At 42.9% G+C, this 22,549-nt stretch overlaps 1 protein-coding gene across 3 annotated transcripts in view; it reads left to right on the top strand.

Moving 5' to 3' along the window:
- The window catches only part of SSH2 (slingshot protein phosphatase 2), a 244,633-nt gene that overhangs the window by 214,706 nt on the left and 7,378 nt on the right, over nucleotides 1-22,549 (top strand). For all 3 annotated transcript variants that reach the window (XM_082678050.1, XM_082678049.1, XM_082678051.1), the window contains 4 exons: nucleotides 2,256-2,302; nucleotides 7,186-7,332; nucleotides 10,621-10,821; nucleotides 19,868-20,702. In XM_082678050.1, the coding sequence (XP_082534176.1) occupies nucleotides 2,256-2,302; nucleotides 7,186-7,332; nucleotides 10,621-10,821; nucleotides 19,868-20,702 (1,230 nt within the window). The remainder of the gene's footprint in view (nucleotides 1-2,255; nucleotides 2,303-7,185; nucleotides 7,333-10,620; nucleotides 10,822-19,867; nucleotides 20,703-22,549) is intronic.

Genomic DNA, 22,549 nt, shown 5'->3' on the forward strand with positions numbered 1-22,549 from the left:
CTCAGTATTTTTTTAGAAATATTTCCTAGATCTGACCACTGAAAAGTTTTAGAAACAATGACACCCAGTAGTTAGGAGCATACCTAATTACTGCCCAGATCTTGGTTACAAAATATCATTCTTCACTAAAAGAAACCAGGGCTTCTTGGGGAACTGGCTGATTCTACTCACAAAGTGAATCCGGAACAACTTTTTGTACCACAAAGCATGGATGCGCTCAAAGACTAATGGAATCATATCAAAAGGAACCTGTTTGAAGAGATTGCCACTGGCCAAATTCCGGACAATCTGCATGTCCAAAAAAAAAGATGGTAATGGATTATAACTTTCTAAATACAAAAAGAATTCAAGAGTCCATAGTGACACTTCAGTAAAGGGTGTGATGATTGATTAGGTGAGACTCTTACAGAAGAATGTCAGCTAACTTGCAGAAGAAATGATGGAATTAGAAAATTACCATTTTGTAACCTCCAGTAGAATAATTCATTTGGGCAAGATCGGCAATTGATGCTGAAATCATAGGGCAAAAAGATTACTTTGCCTTTCACACGGCTTCAAAGATTACTATAGACAACTAATTAATTTCAAAGGAACCTTTACAATAGAGGGATGTGGCAGACACAAAGGTATCTACCAAGAATTCAAACTCAGCCTGACAAATAATGGGACAAACTGACATTATGTGCCTCATGATTTGATGCAGTACGAAGTATACAATATCTCCCTTGTAATATTCTTTTTTTATATAAACTTATTTATTTTATTTATTTTTGGCTGTGTTGGGTCTTCGTTGCTGTGCGCAGGCTTTTTCTAGTTGCAGTGAGCGGGGACTACTGTTCGTTGTGGTGCGCGGGCTTCTCATTGCAGTGGCTTCTCTTGTTACGGAGCATGGGCTCTAGGGCACATGGGCTTCAGCAGTCGTGGCACACAGGCTCTAGAGCGCAGGCTCAGTAGTTGTGGCACGCGGGCTTGGTTGCTCCGCGGCATGTGGGATCTTCCCAGACCAGAGCTTGAACCCGTGTCCCCTGGCAGGAGGATTCTTAACCACTGCGCCGCCAGGGAAGCCCTCCCTTGTCATATTCTTGCCAGGAATGTTTGACCTGAATCTAGTCATCAGGAAACAATCAGATAAATCCAGGTTGTGGGGAGCTCTCCAGTATTACAGACCTGTAGTCTACAAAAATGTCAGTATCAAAAAATAACTAAAGGCACAGGGGTGGACTGTTCTAGATTAAAGACACGGCAACTAAATGCACAGTATGATTCTTGATTGAATGAATATAAAGGACATTTTGAGGGCAATTTTTAAAATTCAAATATAGATGATATGTTAGATTATTATTGTATTCATGTTATCTTTCTTGGTTGCAAAAATGGAATTATATAGGAGAATATTCTTGTTCTTAAATGATACATGATCAAGTATTGAAGTGTCATGATGCTCAAGTTACTTAAATCGTTCGGGTAAAAAAAAAGTATGATGTATATTGAAAGAAAGGGAAGGACAGCAAGAAAGCAAATATGGCAAAATATTAACAATTGATGTATCTTGCAGATAATCTATAGAGACATTTTCCTTTAAATTTTGCACATGATGTTTCTCTCATTTGTTTGACTATTTCACTCTCTCCCCCACAGACATACACACACACCGTACCATCCCAATTTCTTAGATGCAACATAATGCACTAGAAAAAGTGGGGGTTTTAAAATGAAATCCAGTTTTAATTCATAATAATGCCACTTTGTTCATTTAAGAATACCTGCGAGGTGCCAGGCACTGTGCAGGAGTTTCCTTAGAGAACAAGAGACCTGGTTGCTGCCCTCAAGAAGCTTGTATTATAGTGGAGGAGAAAGGTAGTAAATAAGCACGTAAATAAATATACAAGTAAAAATAGTGATGCATGCTATTGCTAAAATAGACTACTATAAACAAGAGTGACAGACTACGTTTAACTTAGATTGGAGAATGGTCAAAGAAACCTTTCCAGCAATGTGATCTTGAGGAGATATTATCTGAATTCTATAAGGGTTGGTTTTCATATCTCTAAAAAATGAAGGTAACTTTCTTACTCTATCATTTGTGGAAACTGAATATGATAGCATATAAAGTACCTGGCACTGAGAGAGGAAACTTGGTAGATGTTAGTGGCCTTCTTTTTAGAAACTGTTTCTTCCCTCACAGGACTCCTTTTCAAGTATTGTATTCGGTTCATTGGCTAATACTCTCTAACCTTGTCTTTTTGGTTCCACAGGGCTCGGAATGGAATGCCTCTAACTTAGAGGATTTACAGAACCGAGGGTAAGCACACAGAGCAATTGCTGACACCCCCATGTCGCAGAAATCACTGTTTTATCTTTACATTTTCCCGTCAGAGAGGTGTCAGTGAGTAACTTTAAGCTTAAGAGTTGCTTCCAGTTGATTCTTACTGGGTATAATTTAATAAAAACTAAAATGGCTATTCTCCCACTGTTTCATCCCCCCACCTCTGAAGAAAGATCAACTGTTTCAGTGGAAAGGCTTTCAAAAACAAATGTGCAAGCCTTTCATGCTGTTTAAAACCAAATCTAGTTATTGACTCCCTTTTTTTTTTTTTTTTTAAGAGCAGTTTAAGGTTCACAGCAAAATTGAGGGGAGGGTACAGAGTTCCCATATACTCCCTGCCCCACACATGCATAGTCTCCCCCGTTCTCAACATCCCCACCAGAGAGGTACATTTTTTACAACTGATGAACCTACATTGACACCTGGTAATCATCTGCAGTCCATAGTTCACGTTACAGTTCACTCTTAGTGCTGTACGTTCTATGGCTTTGGACAAATGTATAATCACCATGTGTCCATCACGATGGCATCATACAGAGTATTTTCAGTGCCCTAAAAATCCTCTGTGCTCTGTCCATTTATTCCCCACCCCCACCCCCTGGCAACCACTGATCTTTTTACTGTCTCTCTAGACTTTGGTTCCTATTTTTATGTAAGAGTACACAGAACTGCATATGCTGGGTTCACAGGTCTGTATTAAACATTTACTGAGCAACTTCTGTAGGCCAAGCACAGTGCCAGATGCTAGGGATCCAAAGAAAAATAAGACTCAGTTCCTATCCTTTTATAGTAAGGTGCATGAAGACTAAGTAGGTTATAAATATAAAAGAGACAGTGTAAAATTGAACAAGAAGACTGACCTTGTAGTAGGAAATGTGTTCCTAAGTGGCATGGTTATGAGTTTGATTGAAGCAACTGAGACCACAGTGAACATTCAGCAAGCAAAAAGCTGCCATTCTTCCCTTTTCACTTCTTAGCTAATGCCTAAATCTTTCATTGAACTCAGCCTTAGGAGGTCAGATCATTCCAATAAGAGAAGAGAAAATCATGTCTGGAAATTGGCCATTCTAACTCTTCATTTTGGACAGAGATAAGACCTACTGAGACTCAAGAGACAGTGATGACTCCCTGACTGGTTGCTGGCTGCCTGTTTTCTCAGCTACAAGTCAGCCTTCTGGTTGTCTTTAACGTGATTAGATGCATACTTCCTACTTTTCCCTCAGAAGAAAGGAAGCCAAGTGATTATACAAAGAGTTCTTAGGGCGGGGGGGATGGAAATCTGGTTACTTAATATTAAGGTATGAAATTAAATAGAACTTGGAAAATTTAAGTTGATAAGGATTGAATCAGAAGTTCTTGAAAGCAGAGACCATATCTTAGTTTTGTGTGAAACATACCTAGCTCAGAGCCTTATATCAAAAGGGTGCCCGGTAAATGTGAAGGAATGGTAGAAAAATTGACAGAATGTGACCTGCAGGAAACTAGCACCTGATACAGTGTTTAATATGAAATCTGAGATTTGATAGAGCACTGCCTGCCAAATGCATTAGAATCGCTTCATGCATATATTCACTTTGACTTTTGACTTATATCCCCAGCTGGAGATGAGACCTATTTATCTCATTTACTACTTACAATGCTAAATTATAGAACACAGAAAAAAGACAAGTATGGTTAGATGCTCAGACATCTACTTAGATCTTGTTTCTTAAATTCACTGGTGCTTAAACTTTAACGGATGAAGAAGGATTTCCCAGGTGGCACAGTGGTTAAGAATCCACCTGCCAATGCAGGGGACATGGGTTCGAGCCCTGGTCCGGGAAGGTCCCACCTGCCGTGGAGCAACTAAACTAAGCCCGTGCACCACAACTACTGAGCCTGCGCTCTAGAGCCCACAAGCCACAACTGCTGAACCTGCATGCCACAACTACTGAAACCCGTGCACCTAGAGCCCATGCTCCGCAACGAGAAGCCACTGCAATGAGAAACCCTTGCACCGCAACGAAGAGTATCCCCCGCTCGCCGCAACTAGAGAAAGCCCGTGCAGCAACGAAGACCCAATACAGCCAAAAAAAAAAAATTAAAATTAAATAAATTTATTTTAAAAAAAAAACTTCAATGGATCAAGAATTATAGTTCAGGGATCTGTACACAAAACATGTATATTGCCCCCTGTAGATGATATAAGGGATTTTTAAGTGTAATTTTGACAATAAGGCCATTTTCTCCCAATCCACTTACTTTAGAACTCCAAGTAAAATGCTATTCCTTACAAAGCATTGTAAGGAATAGCTTACAATGAAGTGTAAGAATGACAAAGAAGTTTCGAGGAGTGCCATTTCCAATTGGTAGTGGCTGACTAGACTTCTGTAATGAAAAAGATTGGGAAACCCTGTCCTGCTATAATCCATTACTGAAGTATGGGATTGGGGATGGGAAGGTTGTTCATTTTTATTTTAAATGAAATAAGAGGAAGTGTGCTTGCCTTTTTTTTCTGACAGTTTTGAGATATAATTCACATATATCGTTCACCCTTTTAAAATGTGTACTTCAGTGGTTTTTAGTATATTCACAGAGCTGTGCAACAATCAATTCAGAACATTTTTTTCCAACCCAAAAGGAAAGCCTGTACCCTTTAGCAGTCACCCCCATTTCCCTTCCTCCCTTCAGCTCCTAGAAACTACTAGCCTACTTTCTGTCTCTATAGATTTGCCTATTCTGGACATCTCATTTATATGAAATTATACAATATGTAGTCTTTTAAGCATGGTTTATTTCACTTAACATTGTATTTTCAAGGTTTATCAATGTTGTACCATGTATTAGTACTTCATTCCTTTTTTATTGCCAAATAGTATTCCATTATATGGAGATATATATACTCACCACATTTTATTTGCCCATTCATCATTTGATGGGCCTTTGGGTTGTTTCCACTTTTTGGCTATTATGAATACTCTTACGACCATTCATGTATGAATCTTTGGGTAGACATATGTTGTCATTTCTCTTCAGTTTATGCCTAGGAGAGGACTTACGGGGTCATATGGTGGTAACCTTTTGGGGAACTGCTGGAGTGTTTTCTACAGGTGCATGTTGCTTGCTTTTTCTTATTTTTTTTTTTTTTTTTGGCCGCACCACACGGCATGTGGGATCCTAGTTCCCTGACCAGGGAATCGAACCCTCACCCCCTGCAGTGGAAGCGCCGCCTCTTAACCACTGGACTGACAGGGAAGCCCAGCTTGCTTTTTAAATTAAAAAGAAAAAATCCTTTCTAGTAATGGACTTTGATGCAAGTTAAAACAGATTCAAACCATGTCCCAGAAAAATTTTGGTTGCTTGACGTTAACCACAGAATTGGTTAGCTTGGCTCTCCCTTTTTGTAGTCATTTCTCTGACTTCAGTGATTGGGTTTGTAGAACCCCACGTGTGGTTCTAAGAAGGAAGCAGCTTCTTTTTTTTTTTCGGCACGCGGGCCTTCCACTGCTGTGGCCTCTCCCGTCGCGGAGCACAGGCTCCGGACGTGCAGGCCCAGCGGCCACAGCCCACGGGCCCAGCCGCTCCGCGGCACGCAGGATCCTCCCGGACCGGGGCACGAACCCGCGTCCCCTGCATCGGCAGGCAGACCCTCAACCACTGCGCCACCAGGGAAGCCAGGAAGCAGCTTCTGCAGAGGGAAATGAGTGAGTCTGTGCTGTGCTGTTGGAGTTGACAACAGTGGTGTCTAAGTCCATACAGCACTGAGAAAAGGTAATCCTTTGGCAGATTAAACCGAAGCATTTATTGAGATTGCACAGTAAGAGAGATAGCAAAAGAAATTTTTGATACAGAAACCATTTTCTGCAAGCCTGGGAGAACTCTCAGACACATCTGCTGCCATAGCAGCCAGGAATGCAGCCTAGAGAGTTAAGAGAGCTTTAAGTCCAACTTTCCTCTGACCCTACCAGCCTGGCCTCACTTGCCTTCATGTAGTTTAAGGAGAGTAATAGAGCAAAAACTGACAACCTGGCATTTAGAAAGATAGGAGGGAATGTTTCCTTCTATTTTTTTTTCTTAAGGTACATATTAATAGTCTGATTTAATACAGATGACTTCCAAAAAATTTTGTTGCTGGTAATTTTAGTGACTGCAGAGAAATTGTCAGATCATGGGCCTCAGGTTGATTCTTTGGAGTAAAATGCAAGGCATATTTTCAAAAGACTCTGAAAGATGAGATTGTATAACTAAACACAAACTGAAAATGGAATATAGATGTTGAACTTGGTAGACAGCTTTTCTCTCAGTAACTCCCTGATACCCAGGTATGTGCAGGACCCTGTTATACAATTTCTGTATTAAATAAGGATAGCCTCTTAGGGTTTTTTTTTTTAGCTTTCTTCAATATTTTAGTATTTAATTTCAGCCTCAGGAATAAACAAGCTTGTTTTTTATTTATTTATTTATTTTTGGCTGCATTGGGTCTTCGTTGCTGTGCACGGGCTTTCTCTAGTTGTGGTGAGCGGGGGCTACTCTTGGTTGCGGTGCGTGGGCTTCTCATTGCGGTGGCTTCTCTTGTTGTGGAGCACGGGCTCTAGGCACGTGGGCTTCAGTAGTTGCAGCACTCGGGCTCAGTAGTTGTGGCTTGTGGGCTCTAGAGCGCAGGCTCAGTAGTTGTGGCGCATGGGCTTAGTTGCTCCGCGGCATGCGGGCTCAGATCAGGGCTCAAACCCATGTCCCCTGCATTGGCAGGCAGGTTCTTAACCACTGCACCACCAGGGAAGCCCAGGAGTAAGCAAGTTTTAAATAAGAAAAATTCCAGTGCTGGGAATTGGATTTCGCCTGAGTAGTAGGGCTCATAATCTCCCTTGGTTTCCTCACAGGGTGCGATATATCTTGAATGTCACTCGAGAGATAGATAACTTCTTCCCAGGAGTCTTTGAGTATCACAACATTCGGGTATATGACGAAGAGGCAACGGATCTCCTGGCTTACTGGAATGACACTTACAAATTCATCTCTAAAGCAAAGTGAGTAATGGTCCCACACACACGTTCTGACCCCTCTTCCTTGTGCACCACACATGGTTGGGGTCTGAAAGCTGTAGATAACTTACTGATGATACTCAGAGGAAAGGAAGTAGAGAAAAAAGGAGACTGAGCTCTCTTAATACTAGGGAAAAGATGACTAGTGACTTAGTACTTTTGCTTTAAGTAGATGAAGCCCCTGGAAGATGATCTCATGTTGGCTATTTCCGTTGAGCACAAAATTAGAGAAAATAAACTCAAGCTGCAGTGAAAGAAATAGAAATGAGAGAAGGAAGAAATTCTGAAATAGAAGAGAAATTCTGAATGAGAGAAGGAAGAATTCTTAAGTTACCAATAGGGACACTTGAAAGTTACAGAATAGAAATTATTCCAGACAGGTGGAACACTTGATCCTGCTCTCTGAAGACAAGGAGAGAAACAGTACACTTTGGAAATTTTTTCCCATTCTTTTACTTTACTTTTATGCTACTCTAAATAGTGAAATTTTTCCTCTGGCCCTTCTGTTGTTATCTTCCTTAAATTAATTGGTCCTTTTAGTGAAACAATTCCATAGTATTAATTTAGTGTTTAGTATTAGTATTAATATATCAACACTGATTTTTTAAGTCCCTGGGGATTTTTGTGCCAGTCCTATTTATCCCTTCAGTAGAAAAAAACATCAGTAAGCATGTTGGCCACATTCCCTCTGCAGGTGGGGTGACACTCAGAAGACCCAGGCCCTCAGCAGTGAAAGCGTGGAGTCCTAACCACTGGACCACCAGGGAATTCCCACTTCTGCTTTTAAAGTCCTCCTTCAAGAATGATACCACACCTCACTTAAGGACCTACATGGTCAGGAAATGCTTCCTCTTAGTTGTCCTGAATCCCCATACTCCAGCTCTGAGCCCATTTTCTCAGTAACCAGTACCTGAGAGACTATTTTATACTGTTGAAGCTTCTGCCACTCATGGCATGCTTCCCATGTGCCATGTACTTTACACATATTCTCTCCTGTACGTTCCAAAACCCAGAGAGGCATATGCTGTCTTCCTTCTGTACAGAAGAGGACAGACTGCAGAGATGAGTTTCAGAGATATTAACTAGTGGTTGAGACAGGACTTGAACCTAAGATCATGTCTCATTTCAGTCCATCAAGTATATGGGAATAGTCTAGTTCCTTAAGGAAAGGGGACTGGAAAAGACTAGGCAAGTTGTCAGGGTTACAGCCAAAGAGGCTAGAGATCAAGGCAAGGCCCCAGTCCTAGTGAAGAGAAAGACCTGATTTCAGCAGGGCTGGGGTTAGAGGGAGATAACGTGAGGCGCCCACATTACATTTACTGAGAGGCATGCACTCTCCATGTCCTGCAAGTATAGGTCAGCGTCTCAGAGTGAGTGCCTCCCCTTAAGTGGCACCCTGGGCACCTCATGTGTTTCACCCTAATCAGGGCCCTGGCGGTCCAGTGGTTAGGACTCCACACTTTCAGGGCCACTCTAGTTTAGCATTCCTAATGTGATGCTGGGCTTAATTTGGACAATCTAGCACTTGAAGTGAGGGGGTGGGGTGGGCAATGAACCTGAAAGGTGAAATTGGGCTAGGTGAGAACTAACTGCAGATCCTTCATTACCTGAGTTAGAAGCCATCCACTGAAAAAGCCCAGTTCAAAATGAAGAAATGTTTTCATAGGAGTGGATTTCATAATTGTATTTTTCTTAAGATTGTCCAAGTTTGAGCACCTTCTGTGCCTGCAGGCATAGACCTGAAATTCGATGTACTAAAGTCAGAGCTTGATGGGAAAATATAGAGCACATGTCTGAACTTCCATCTGCGTCACTGTGACTCGGCTTCCCAACTGGAGTCTAAGTGAAAACTCTGTGGTGACATAAGCAAAACAAACATGTCCTAGTCATTTGGAATCACCTAAGCATATGCGCACCAACCATAGGACACTAAGATTGTACCTTTCTTTTGAGACTGTTTCACTTATTCCAGACCTTTCTCTCCATTCCCATAGCTTATCTGGCTGGCCCTCTCATTTTGGCACTTAACCTTATGCCTCCTTGCATTGGTGCTTAACTCATTCATGTGTGTCTGTCTCCCGCAGAAGGATTATAAGCTTCTGGAAGGAAGCTTGTCTCCTGTAATAGAGTGAGTGAGTGGATGAATAGATTTCCCCTGTTAGGCTGACGTGTGCATTTTTTAATTTATTGGAATAACCACTTGGGAAGGATTCCAGCCCACGTACACTAGTGATAAGAGTAAATGTTCTTTTTTCCAGATTTTAAAATGTTGTTCCTACTTACAACTGACAGATGTAATCAGGAGATCCATAAATTTGTTCATACATTTAGCAAATATTTGAAGGCTTACTCTGGGCCAGACACTGTGTTATTAGCAGAATTAGCAGAGCTGAGTAATGCTCAGATACAAGGTAATGAGCTCTGGCATAAGACTGAGGAGTTTCGTTTGTTAGTGTCACTTTATGGTGACTTTGTTTTCTCTTTCTTCCACCCCATAAAAAAAACACAAAAACAGCTAATTATTCATTCCACCCTCCTTGCTGAGAAAGCCATGTGGTACATCACATGGTCCCATCCAGCTCCACGGGTTATATAGCCAGTCCCTAGACAGAACATGGGTTGTGAAAAGTGTTGTGAAAAGTAATATCCAGGGCTACATCTGAGTAAAGAGGAGAGTTAGTTTCATTTGGTTTGTACTTTCCTCCCGGGACAGAACTCTTACTGGAACTGGAACTGGAAGCAACTCACAACATTTGGGTAAATTAGATGAATCACTGCCACACCTGTAATTCAATAGCATGCCAGCCGTCAACGTGCCCCTGGGGCTGAGAGGACTGGCCTCCAGCCACACACAAAATGGGCTCCAGTCTCTAAATAGAAAATTTTCCTTCTGTGCTCTGTGACCAACTGTCATTGCAATTACCTTTTTGAATTTTAATTGTCTACTTCTCCCAATGAGTCCTACCCTTTAGGGAAAAACTGTTACTTATTTTTGCATCCCAGACCTTGCACATTGTCTTAAACATGGTAAATGCCTGATAAATGTTTGCTGAATGAACTAGAGAGGCTTAATATTAACACTGAATATCGTTTGAGTGCACCAGAATTGCCCCACACATTTGATTAGAGGTGCACACAAGTGCACTAAGGTGGGGTGAATTACAAAGCAAGAAAATGGAAAGGCCAGACAGGAGACGTGGACACATTTAGAACCTAGCTCTTAAAGTGTACTCACTATTGTGTTTTCCTCCTTACCTCAATCCCCCAAACTAGGAAACATGGATCTAAATGCCTTGTGCACTGCAAAATGGGGGTGAGTCGCTCAGCCTCCACTGTGATTGCCTATGCGATGAAGGAGTATGGCTGGAATCTGGACCGAGCCTATGACTACGTGAAGGAAAGACGAACAGTGACCAAGCCCAACCCCAGCTTCATGAGACAGCTGGAAGAGTACCAGGGGATCTTGCTGGCAAGGTGAGTCCTTAATTGACTTTCTCAGATTTTCCCTCCTTTATGCTCCCCAGGGCACAGTGAAATGTCCTCTGCAGCTAGTTCTCACCTAATTTAAGTGTGTGATAGGATTTGAAAATTGAAACCTCTATCCATCTAGTTTTTAAAAATTAAGTACCAGTATTTAAGATCAGCATGGAAGATTAGGCATTTAATCTAAACTAAAGACATTAAACTAAAGGGTGGAAATACTGTTCCCTTATTTCAGATCTCAATTAGGTGCAGGTTTTTTTTCTTTTTTTGCGGTACGCGGGCCTCTCACTGTTGTGGCCTCTCCCGTCGCGGAGCACAGGCTCCGGACGCGCAGGCTCAGCGGCCATGGCTCACGGGCCCAGCCGCTCCGCAGCATGTGGGATCTTCCCGGACTGGGGCACGAACCCGTGTCCCCTGCATCGGCAGGCGGACTCTCAAACACTGCGCCACCAGGGAAGCCCTAGGTGCAGATTTTAATAAATACTTCTCAACAGCTTCTAAGGCCAGATGCAGCTGCCTTATCAAAATGGATACTGATTGCTTCCAGGGTAGTGCTAGCTGAAATTCTTAGAAAATTTTTGGCCCTTTTTTTGGGGGGCGGGCCGCGTGGCATGTGGGATCTTAGTTCCCCAACCAGGGATCAAACCCGCACCCCCTGCAGTGGAGGTGCAGAGTCTTAACCACTGGACTGCCAGGGAAGTCCCTGGCCCATTCTCTTAAAACAAGTACCTGCTGCTGCTTTGGGCTTTTTTTTTTTTTTTTTTTTTTTTTTTCTCAGTGCTTGGTTTCACTGAACCTTCAACAGTAATTCTGGTCATGTGACAAATCTGTAGAATTGGGATATATATAACCCATTTGAGGTATGAAGGGGCTTCCCAGAAATAGCTCACTTGTTTTCTTTTTTAAGATCTTTTAATCTGATTTTATATATATATGTTTTGCAGAAATGCAGAAAATTACAAAGGGAGAAATCATTTAGAAACTCAATAACCACAGACAGCAGTTGACATTATCTTATCTCTTATCACATATATTGATGGATTTTTTTTTTTTCCCACAAAACCTGTTCTTCAGCCTTACTTCTTCACCCAGTATTAGGTCTTTTTTTTTTTTTAAACTGTGGCAGCATTTATTGAGCACTTACACTGCACTTAACTGCCACTGTTCCTTTTTTCCCCCTAGCTTTATTGAGATACAGTTGATGTACAACATTGCATAAGTTTAAGGTGTCCAGTGTATTGATTTCATACATTTACCTATTGCAAACTGATTAACACTGTAGCATTAGCTAACACCTCCAACCCCTGACATAACTGCCGTTTCTTTTTTGTGGTAAGACTATCTAAGATCTCTCTTAGCAACATTCAAGTATATGATTCAGTATTATTAGCTATAATTGCCATGCTGTACATTAAATCCCCAGAACTTTATAATCTCATAACTGGAAATTTGTACCCTTTGACCAACATCTCCCCATTTCCCTCAACAACCCCACCCATGCCCTGGTAACCACCACTCTACTGTTTCTCCGAGTTTGGCATTTTTAGATTCCATGTATAAGAGATACCACCATAGAGTATTTGTCTTTCTCTGTCTACCCAGTACTAGGTCTTGAACATCTTCCTATATCAATAAGAACTGGCTGTTTCAACAATAATTTGGTAATTGGTTATAAAATGAGTAATTTCACTACATTATTTTTATTACCCTATGGTGGTGAAAGCCACCTTCAGCTGATCTCAGGAAAAAGATTCAGTTTACTCTCTTAGTAAACTGAATTCAAGGATCAACTTCCTGAGATGCTACATGCTGTGGAGTACCATATTTTGCTTTGTTTTTCCATGTAGGCACATTCTAGGTGGTTTTGTTAGGGTGAAGGCACTGCTGCCTAGAAGCAGTCGGGGCTGATGCCAGAGTTTGACTCCAGTGAGTCTCATGACTTGGTCTCGACTCTTGAATCTGGGCTGTGTTTCCCCTGAACAAAATGGTAAATAGCCTTCCAGCCTAACCAGGCAGAGTGACCACCCTCCCACCGCCGAAGTATTGTGAAAATGTGGCCACAGCATAGCATTACGGTTTCCACTAAAAAACCCCTCCCATTTACTCAGTACTTGGCATGATTTCATCTGAGCCATTCTCTTAGGAGGCTGGGAGGATACTGAAGTCTCCTCCACTTAAAAAGAATTTGTAGGTCTTTGGGGCCAGATTTTGATGACATTTGTAGATTACATCAGAAGGTAGGACAGAGAAGTTCTTTTTGGCACAAGAAAGAGGCATCTGAGGGTTGGATGAGACACAAATATTGTATATTCCCAGACGCACACATGACGGATATTAGGCAGTGTCCTCACGTGACCCGTTGAGAGGAAGGATACTGTGTGTCCTGCCAATTTCAGTATTTTTTCTGGAATCCCAGGCAAGCTGTTGGGTTGGGGTGGTGTTTTTTTTTGTTTTTTTTTTAGCGTATGTAGTTTTTCTTAGATGTTAAAGGTATTTCAGAAAAATCTTAGATGAGGATAAGAAGGGCAACATAAACCCACAAGTCACCCTGCCTCTTCCCTTTCCCTTTTGGTTCCATCCTGCCTTCCTGGTCTTGATTCACGGAGGGAGGGGCAAGCCCTGGGGAGTGAGAAAACCACAGAATCTGAGTCAGTAGATGTGGTTTCCGTTCCTGGTTCACCCCCTTGCTGCAACTTTGAGAAGTTTGCACAGTTCTGATCCTCACCTGACCCCATCTATAAAATGAAAATCAAGAGACCTAGCTCACAGGGTTATTGTAAATAAAAAGTGTATATAATGTATATTATGCACCGTTAAGGGTTATTCAGATGTGGTTCTCATGAAGCCCCTCCTGCAAGGCTACCCAGAGAACACACACGCATGTGCCATTCAGTTCCTCTAGCCACTGCCTTCCGCCACCAACAGACACACTAACTGTGTTAGAAACTGGAATGGAAGTGTCCTGGAATTTTCTGTATTGTGATGTTTCCTGAATTTTAAAAACTAAAATCTAGTGCTGGGGGTGTCACTTAGGCTGCTTTCAGCTGCAAGTAATAGAACATCTTCATCAACTGGGATTTCAGCAAGAAGCAGCACACGCAGATTATATGGGGAAGACTTTATAAGGGGACTGTTTACAAAGGTGTAGGACTGTAGTGGAATCAAGGAACTTATGTCAGCAGGGCTGTTTGGTAATAGCTCCTGGGCCCAGAGAGGGATGGCGCAGTTACTAGAACCTGGACGGAGACTCCTGGAGAAAAGGCGCCTTCAGAGAGGAGCAGTAGCCTTCAGTCAGGGGACCCAGCCAGCCAGAGTGGCCCTGCGGGGAAGGAGCTACAGGACTAGAGGCCTGCCTTCACTCTCCTCCCTCCAGTCTCCTGCTGGGGCTCCCCATTAGCCAAACCCTGTGGAAGTCCGAAGACAAGGGGACCAGTGGAGGTGGTTCATACGTCAGCCTCCAGGGCAGAGAGCAGGGTAGAAAGGCTGAAGAGTGCATCGGCAGGAACCAGCACCCAGCTGTAGGTAGTTAAAAAGTTGGACCATTTACCTTCTTTTGTAGCAAGAAGCACCGAAGAAGACTGTAATGGGCTCGGGGATGTAATCAGGGACTTTGGTGCTCTCATCTTCCTGCTCTACTTTGTGTTCTCCCTTGCTTAGTTAATAGCTTGGTCCTTGAATTTGCCTCATGATTGCCAGATATCTGCCACATGTCTAGGCATCTACATGTAAATTCCACCGCGTCTGGCTGAAAGAATGGGCATCTCAATTAGAGGAGAAGACTTTTCCCAGAAGCTCCCCACTAGACTGCCACCCACCCACCCCACCCCCACAGGACCACTGACCAGGACAGGGTCATATTCTTAAAACCAAGCACTGGGTAGGCAAATAGAATTTCCTGGACTGGTTAAAACAAATTCACATTCACTCTCTGGTGCTAGGGAAGTGCCACATTCCCTGAAACTGTGGGGCAGTGAACAGTCAAACCAAATCAGGCCTCTGCCAGTAAGGAAAAAGAGTAGGAATGCCTCTTGGGTATATAGCTGTTAGGGTCTGCAATCTATGATGTGTTGTCAAGAAACAGCACTTGTAGGCTACCTGCCAGGCTGACTGCCGAGTAGATTGGGCCTCTCAGACTCTTGCCCAGCCCTAGAGTACTGCTCCAGGGTCTGTCTGCTTAGAAGAGCAAAGAAGGAGAAGCCCCAGATTCCTGTGACGGTCTGAAGCTCTGTCAAGCCTTGCAGCTTAGGTCACCAAGAGAGGAAAGGCCTTGGGAAAATCCCACTCATTGTATTTGCAAAGAAATTCCATTTCCTCTCCAGGTGCTTAGATATCTTGTATTTCATATCTTCTCCCAGAAGGCACATGGTGGTTTTCCCAAAGAGATAGAGCTCTGATCCTAGCATTGTCAAGCACCATTGGTTGTCCAGAGTGGCACTGGGTGCTTAACGTGAGGTGGCAACCCTCTGTTTGAGGGTATTAGCTTGGTACTTTGACCTCTTGGTGGAAGAGAAGTTTAACAAAGTGACTCTAGGCCCCTGTAGTGATTTATGAATTGGTTACAGTCTCTTAATCAGAATGTGAGAGGGTGGACCAAACAGTGACAGTCCCTCTGAAATACAAGAGACTTTTTGCATCTTTTAGTATGTCTTTAAGCCTCAGGGAGACTAATATTTAATAGTCTCCTTTAGACCTAAAAGTGAGGGTATCATAAAGGCACTGATACTGTTCATATCTAATTTTATTTTTTCTGTTTTTATAGCCGGGGGATGGGAGTGAGGGCAGGAGGAGGGGTGTGTGTGCGTGTGTGTGTGTGTGTGTGTGTGTGTGTGTGTGCATGTGTGCGTGTTGAAACCCTCCATTAAACTACCAGCAACCCTGTTTGTTATTCTGGAGTTGGATCGTTTAGATATCTGGCAGATTTATGTTCCATTAGACAAGTTCAGATTTCATGCATCTGCGAGGTGGACCATGTGTCTGAGATATTAGGTTCCAGTGTATAAGGGGCAAGGAAGAAAAACTGGGTGGTGGCCAGGGAGAGTTCGTGACACATGTCCTCATAGATGTTAGTTTTGATTGTTTGAATGTCCCTGTCACCAGGGCCAGAGGAGACAGAGCTGTCTTTCACCCTGGCTTTGCTGGTGAAGACATTGAAGTCTAGTTAGCTGGTACATAATGGTCAGCCAGCAGGAGGGAACCCGAGAATGAGAGGACATGGATTCCTGGTCAGGTGACAGCCAATCACAAGTAAGGTTTAAAGGATTTTCTTAACAGCTTTTCAGTGAAATAATCTTCAAGTATTTAGGACCACGCACAGTGCATGAAAATGCTCAATTGTTGATGCTTCTTCTCTTCCTTCTCCTCTTCTCTACAGGCTGCCTAATGCCCTAAGAAGTAACCATAAATAGTCTGATTTTACTGCAACTGATACTCCATTTTTAGCAGTATTTTCCTCTATATAATTTTCTCAGAGTTGGTACTTTACCAAACATATAACAATAAGAAAGAAAGTGGAGGCAAGAGAATGGGACATCATGTGCATCCTGTCATTTAGCTTTCCTTCTTGCTCATTTACTAAGTAAAAGGGCAAATTCTTACCCAGAACGGCCCAGCCATCTCACGTGTGTCAGTGTGTTTATGTGAATCCAAATTCAGGTCAGAGGCCACGAACCTGAGACTTGTTTGCATCATCCAGGCCACAAACCAGCTCTGAAGTTCTTTCTGGCACTTGCTGCCTACCTGGAATAGGTCGCGGGAGTCAGCTGAATATAAACATTAACAGTTTAAAATAACAGATATGATCTAATGTCTTACACCTATTCCTACCAGTGACGGAGCATTAGAATAATCTGGCTTGAGAAAGGGCTTCATTGGGAGACAGTTTGGTGATACCAAGTAAAACTCATGATGCACATAGGCCTTGTGACCCACCTTTTTTCCCCTCCTGTATTTAACACCTTTGTGAAACCCAAGTGTGCACCAGGCACAAGAATGTCCGTGGCAGTGTTGTTCGTAATAGCTGAAACTGCTTATCAGCAGGGTGGATGAATAATAAATTGTGGCATATTCACTACACTCTATGAAATTACAGCTACACACATCGATGAGTCTTAAAACATGTCAGGCATAAAAAGTTGTAGAAGAATACATACAGTATGATTTCATTTACGGAAAATTCAAAACATACAAACTAAGCTATATATTGTTGGAACAAAACATGCGATGGCACAATAAGGAAAAGGGAGGGAATGATAAGCACAAAATTCAGGTGATTGGCTACTAACCCCTGCACTGGGAGGAGAAGGGGGAACCAGGAAGGGCCACATGGAATAGCAGTGCTTTACAGGCTGTGGTAATGAGTATCATGACTATGTCAGAGAGCCGCCTGCCACTCTCCCTGCAGGTTTTACTGCAAAAATGAAAAAAGCAGCAGAATCAGACTTATTTTTGGATTGGGATTTTTCTTTCTCCTTTACAAGAGGTGTCAGTTTAATTCCAGAGCCCTGACCCAATACTTTCTGATGAATATCTTCCCCAAGAAGAGAAGGAAATCCCTGCTGGGTAAAGCAGCTATGATGTCAGCTACTTTCTCTGAGACTTGCACTGTTGGTGCCTATTAGCATAACATCAGTCTCTCGTTCCCTCTCAATTTATTAGTGATTTACAGGCAGTTTTTTTAAAACATACTTTGGAGGGTTCTCGGGATCATGAAAATTTCCCGTTTGCCTGTTGTCTGATGAGATAAGCTGTTCTTTACTATTAGGGTGAGAACAGCTACTCCCTGAGATAGCTTCCCAGTGATTTGCATCACAGGACTTGTCCTGCCTTGGTGGGTGGCTGAGAGGACTTGGTGCAGGTTTGAACATCCTCATGATAGGTGAGGGATGGAAACTGGAGAACACAGTCCTATTTAGGTCAGGGAACAGGGTGTCAGACGAAAAAGAAGAAGCTTTAAGGGGAGCACATTGGCACCCGTTGGTCACAAAGTATAGTTCGGGCCCACCTATCCAACCAGTCAGCTTGCCCCTCCCCACAGCCACTCACTCGTTTGGGGTGTGTGATACGTTGTCTCCTCCTAGGGGTGGCTGGAGTTCGTGCAGCTTGGAAAGGGGGAAAACCCCACCTTACACCCAGCTACTTGATTATAGCTTGTCTTCATAAACAAATTGACCTGCGCCCTACCCAGAAAAGCACCCTTCTGCTGGGCAGGCCTGAGTCAGAGAGAGCCCCACCCAAGCAGCAGGCAGGCGGGGGGGAGCTGAGAGCAGGTGCAGAGTTGAGCACAAACAGGGGTTCACATTAGTGCAGGCGTGTGACTCGGCAGAGATTCACAGGCAGCCAAGGCAGGTATGGCCCTGAGCCCAGGGTTAGTTGTTCTGGGCTGTTTCCATTCCACCCTGCGGCAAGGTAGCTCTTCATCAGCTTGTAAGTCATGGAAACCATACCCCCAGATGCCACATTTAGCGACCTGTTCCCTGCCCAGCCACAGGGCCACCTTTCTCTTTTTCATTGGAGCTTTGAGAACTGTGCTTCCTTGTTAGAGTGTGGTTTGAAATGAGATCTCATCAGACCTTCTCTCCATAAAATCAACCAAAGGATGGATGTGTGCATATAGTCTTTTTGGCCCACCTCCTTTTCCAGGGGTCACTTTAGCTTGATGGTTTTTATCCACAGATCCTCATGAAAGGGCCTGTACTTTACGCTTATCCTCTTCCGTTCTGATACCAACCTTTTTCTCCAGATTTACTAGCCTCATCTTTGCTTTCTCTTTTTTTTTGGCTGCGCCGCATGTCTTGCAGGATCTTAGTTCCCAAACCAGGGATTGAACCCGGGGCCATGGCGGTGAAAGCACTAAGCCCTAACCACTGGAACGCCAGGGAACTCCCTGTTCTTTGCTTTCTAATTCAAAAAAGATTACCACCCTCCTCACACTTCCACATCAGTGATTAATCCTATATCAGCTCTTTATCCCAATTATGAGAACTTATAATGGGCTCCAATTGATTATTTCTCTTTGTATTACTTGGATAATGTTTTGTGTTTTTCCCCCCAGTTATTAATATTAATCAGGCTCATTTTTTTAATTCAAAAGTTGTAGACATACTACAGAGTGTAGAATTGTAAAGCCCTCCCCAAAAGTAAAAGCCCTGCCTTCCTTGAAAGAAACACTGTTACCAGTTTGGTGATGTTCTGTAGATATTTCACTATACTTATTCTAATATGGGAACTGACTATTCCAAGTGTGTTCAACATGCTTTTCACTTAATAGTGTACCTTGAACATCATTCCACTAAAATATTTGGCTGTTTTGGGTTTTTTTTAACTTTAAAAATGTATTTATTTATTTATTTTGTCTGCACTGGGTCTTAGTTGTGGCACATGGGATCTTTTAGTTGCGGCATGAGGACACTCTTAGTTGCGGCATGTGGGATCTAATTCCCTGACCAGGGATCGAACCCGGGCCGCCTGCATTGGGAGAGCGGAGTCTTATCCGCTGGATCACCAGGGAAGTCCCCTTGACTGTTTTTAATAGCCTCATATAAGTGTATGGACCATAATTTAAATAAATTTTTTTTGGTGTTGCAGTATTACAGTAAACATCCTTATATGTATAGCTTTGTGCACTTATGTAGTAGTATTTCTCCAAGTAAAAGTTTTAAAGGGAGAGTTGCTGTTTAAAGGGTTAGATTTTGAGAGCTATTGCCAGATTTCATTCTTTAAAATTCTACAGTTCACACTCCTATCAACTGTGTATTATGAGAGGGCTAGTTTGACCAAACCATCATCAAGAGCTTCATAAGAGCTAACAACTATCTTAGCTCTTATAAGTCTGATAGTAAAAAATCAGATCTCATATTCATTTGTTTTTGTTGTTTGCTGTTAGTGAAATTGAGCCTCTTTTCAACTGTTGATTACCTACTTCCACTGGGCATTAACAAAGCATCTTGCAGGTTAAGTTTATCTGGGAGCGGTTTCCTGGGAGGGTATTGATTGTTTTCACAAACCAGAGTAAGGCGTTTCCTATGTATGTCCTCCACAGCAAACAGCGGCATAACAAGCTCTGGCGATCTCATTCAGATAGTGACCTCTCGGACCACCACGAACCCATCTGCAAAGCAGGACTAGAACTCAACAAGAAGGAGATCACCACCTCAGCAGACCAGATTGCCGAGGTCAAGACCATGGAGAGTCACCCACCCATACCTCCCGTCTTCGTGGAACATGTCGTCCCACAGGATGAAAATCAGAAAGGCCTGTGTACCAAAGAAAGAATGATCTGCTTGGAGTTTACTTCTAGGGAATTTCATGCCGGACAGATTGAAGATGAATTAAACCTAAATGACATCAATGGATGCTCATCAGGGTGTTGTCTCAATGAATCAAAATTCCCTCTTGACAACTGCCATGCATCCAAAGCCTTAATCCAACCTGGACAGGACCCAGAAATGGCCAACAAGTTCCCAGACTTAACAGTGGAAGATTTGGAGACAGACGCACTGAAAGCAGACATGAACGTCCACTTACTGCCCATGGAAGAATTGACATCCCGCCTGAAAGATCTCCCCATGTCCCCTGATCCTGACTCACCGAGCCCCCAACCCAGTTGCCAGGCTGAAGTCTCAGATTTCAGTACAGATCGCATTGACTTTTTTAGCGCGCTAGAGAAGTTTGTAGAGCTTTCCCAAGAAACCCGGGCCCGATCTTTTTCTCACTCAAGGATGGAGGAACTGGGTGGAGGAAGGAGCGAGAGCTGTCGACTGTCAGTGGTCGAAGTAGCCCCTTCCGAAGCGACCGCTGATGACCAGAGAAGCAGCTCTCTGAGTAATACTCCCCATGCATCTGAAGAATCTTCAATAGATGAGGAACAGTCAAAGGTAAAAACTGTCTTTATAGTTCTATGCCTAATGAAGTTCTCTTTAATGACAAAATATTTGGGACTCTGCTATGTTCACTATATTTTTGATGTTGCTAAAGATTTAGGAAGGCGATGTGAGAGAGACAGTCTGGCGTGAAAATTTAGGGTTTAAATATTTTTCTAAATCAGTTGCCTTTCAAGGAATTTATCTTTCCAGGCTTTTGGTGTCATTGGAAGCACTTCTGAGAGGGGATGAGGGAAGAAGGGATTAGCCAAAACAAATGTCCTGCCTGACCAAGGAGAAGGTCCCCTGTGGACCTCCGCAGTTCAGATCAAATCTCATCAACAGTGAGGTGCCAGGGACTGATCTGTTGCCTGAGTGAGACGTGTGTCTCTCTGAGAGGATGCATTTGTTTGGGAAATTCTTTCTGCCTCAGAAAATTCAAAGACTAAACGTGTGTTAATAGTTGTTGGAGTAGCAACTGATTCCCATGCTGAGTTCCTTGCTATTAATAACATCTCTGAATTGTTCCTCATTGCAGACGCTGTGGTATTCAAGAATTGAGGGATGGTTTGGGGAAATGACTTGGGAGCAGACAGAATCCCAAGATTCGTCTCAGTGGCATGAGTTCTTATGAGCCGTCTCAGACCAGGGAAAGAATTACTATATATCATCAACTCTAAGACTCACACTTATTCTCATTTTGACTTTTGAAATTGGGTTGCATCTTAAAAAACAATGGTATCTTATGTCAGTATAATACAGTAATTGGGAAGCAAGTGGGGACAGATTTACTCTAACATAAATGAAGTCATTTCACGATTTCAGTGGAGCTGACTAGATTCTTGACATCTCCTGATTGCTGTCTACTTATATTTACCACCTCGTTCACTCATCTGTTCTCTCTCTTCTTAACTACCCCAGGGCAGTTGTTGCCTCTGCTTCTGTCTTCTCCTCTCCCCAAAAGCTATGCCTCTATTTCGTTTCTACCGGGAAAATCAGAATGCCTGAGCTCTCCTTTGGACTAATGGATGTAGTGGCTCTGACAGAAATAGCTTTTCTGCAAAGTTCTGGTCATATGAGCACTCTCTCCGCAGCCCATGCACACACTGGGCCCGCTGTGGCTTCTCTCCCAGCCTTGGCAAGTTTGCCTCTGCCTGATGTCCCAGCAGATTTCTCCCAAAGGCATAACTGATCTTGTTAGTTTGTACTAGCTCTGACTCTTTTTGAAGGAGAAAGACAAGAACAATTCCTAGGGAAATACTGTACCTTGAAGGTTTATAAAAATGTTAACAAAGTAGATTGATGGTCATAATGATGTTGCTTTAAGAGATGTCCAAGGGCCATTTCTAAATTTTGAAATTCTTATTTTTTTACAGTAGGACTTGATTTTGCATTGGCCAGTTTTCTTTGGCCTTGTTCTAAACCCATCTGGGAATATGTAACTGGTGGAACACTAAAATGTCACATTCGCAGTTTCTAAGTTTGCTCGGGCACGTGGCTGCATAAGCCAAGGAAGAAGCCATGTGAAACCTAGGAACTGTGCAGTCAGATATAGAGTGCCCCCATGTGCTGGGATGCGGCTGCTGGGAGAAGCAGTGGGAGGATATGGACGAAAGCTGGCAAGACAAAGGACAGAAGAGAGCAGTGAGTCTCCAAATCAGACATCCAGCTTCCTCTAACACTGGGCATATTTAAGGTGGCCACTGAGCCCTTCAGTGGAACTCTTCCCCTTGAACCAAGTTAGGATCAAACTGGAAGGGGATAGGTGGGATAGGCTAGAGAGGAAAGGTTTCATTTACCCCAGTATGGCCTAAATCCTGAAGGCTCATGGTCTTAGGAAAATAAGGATTATAGGAGCCTCC

This window comes from Grampus griseus (genome assembly GCF_964374135.1).
Source record: "Grampus griseus genome assembly, chromosome: 20".
Lineage (NCBI taxonomy): Eukaryota > Metazoa > Chordata > Mammalia > Artiodactyla > Delphinidae > Grampus > Grampus griseus.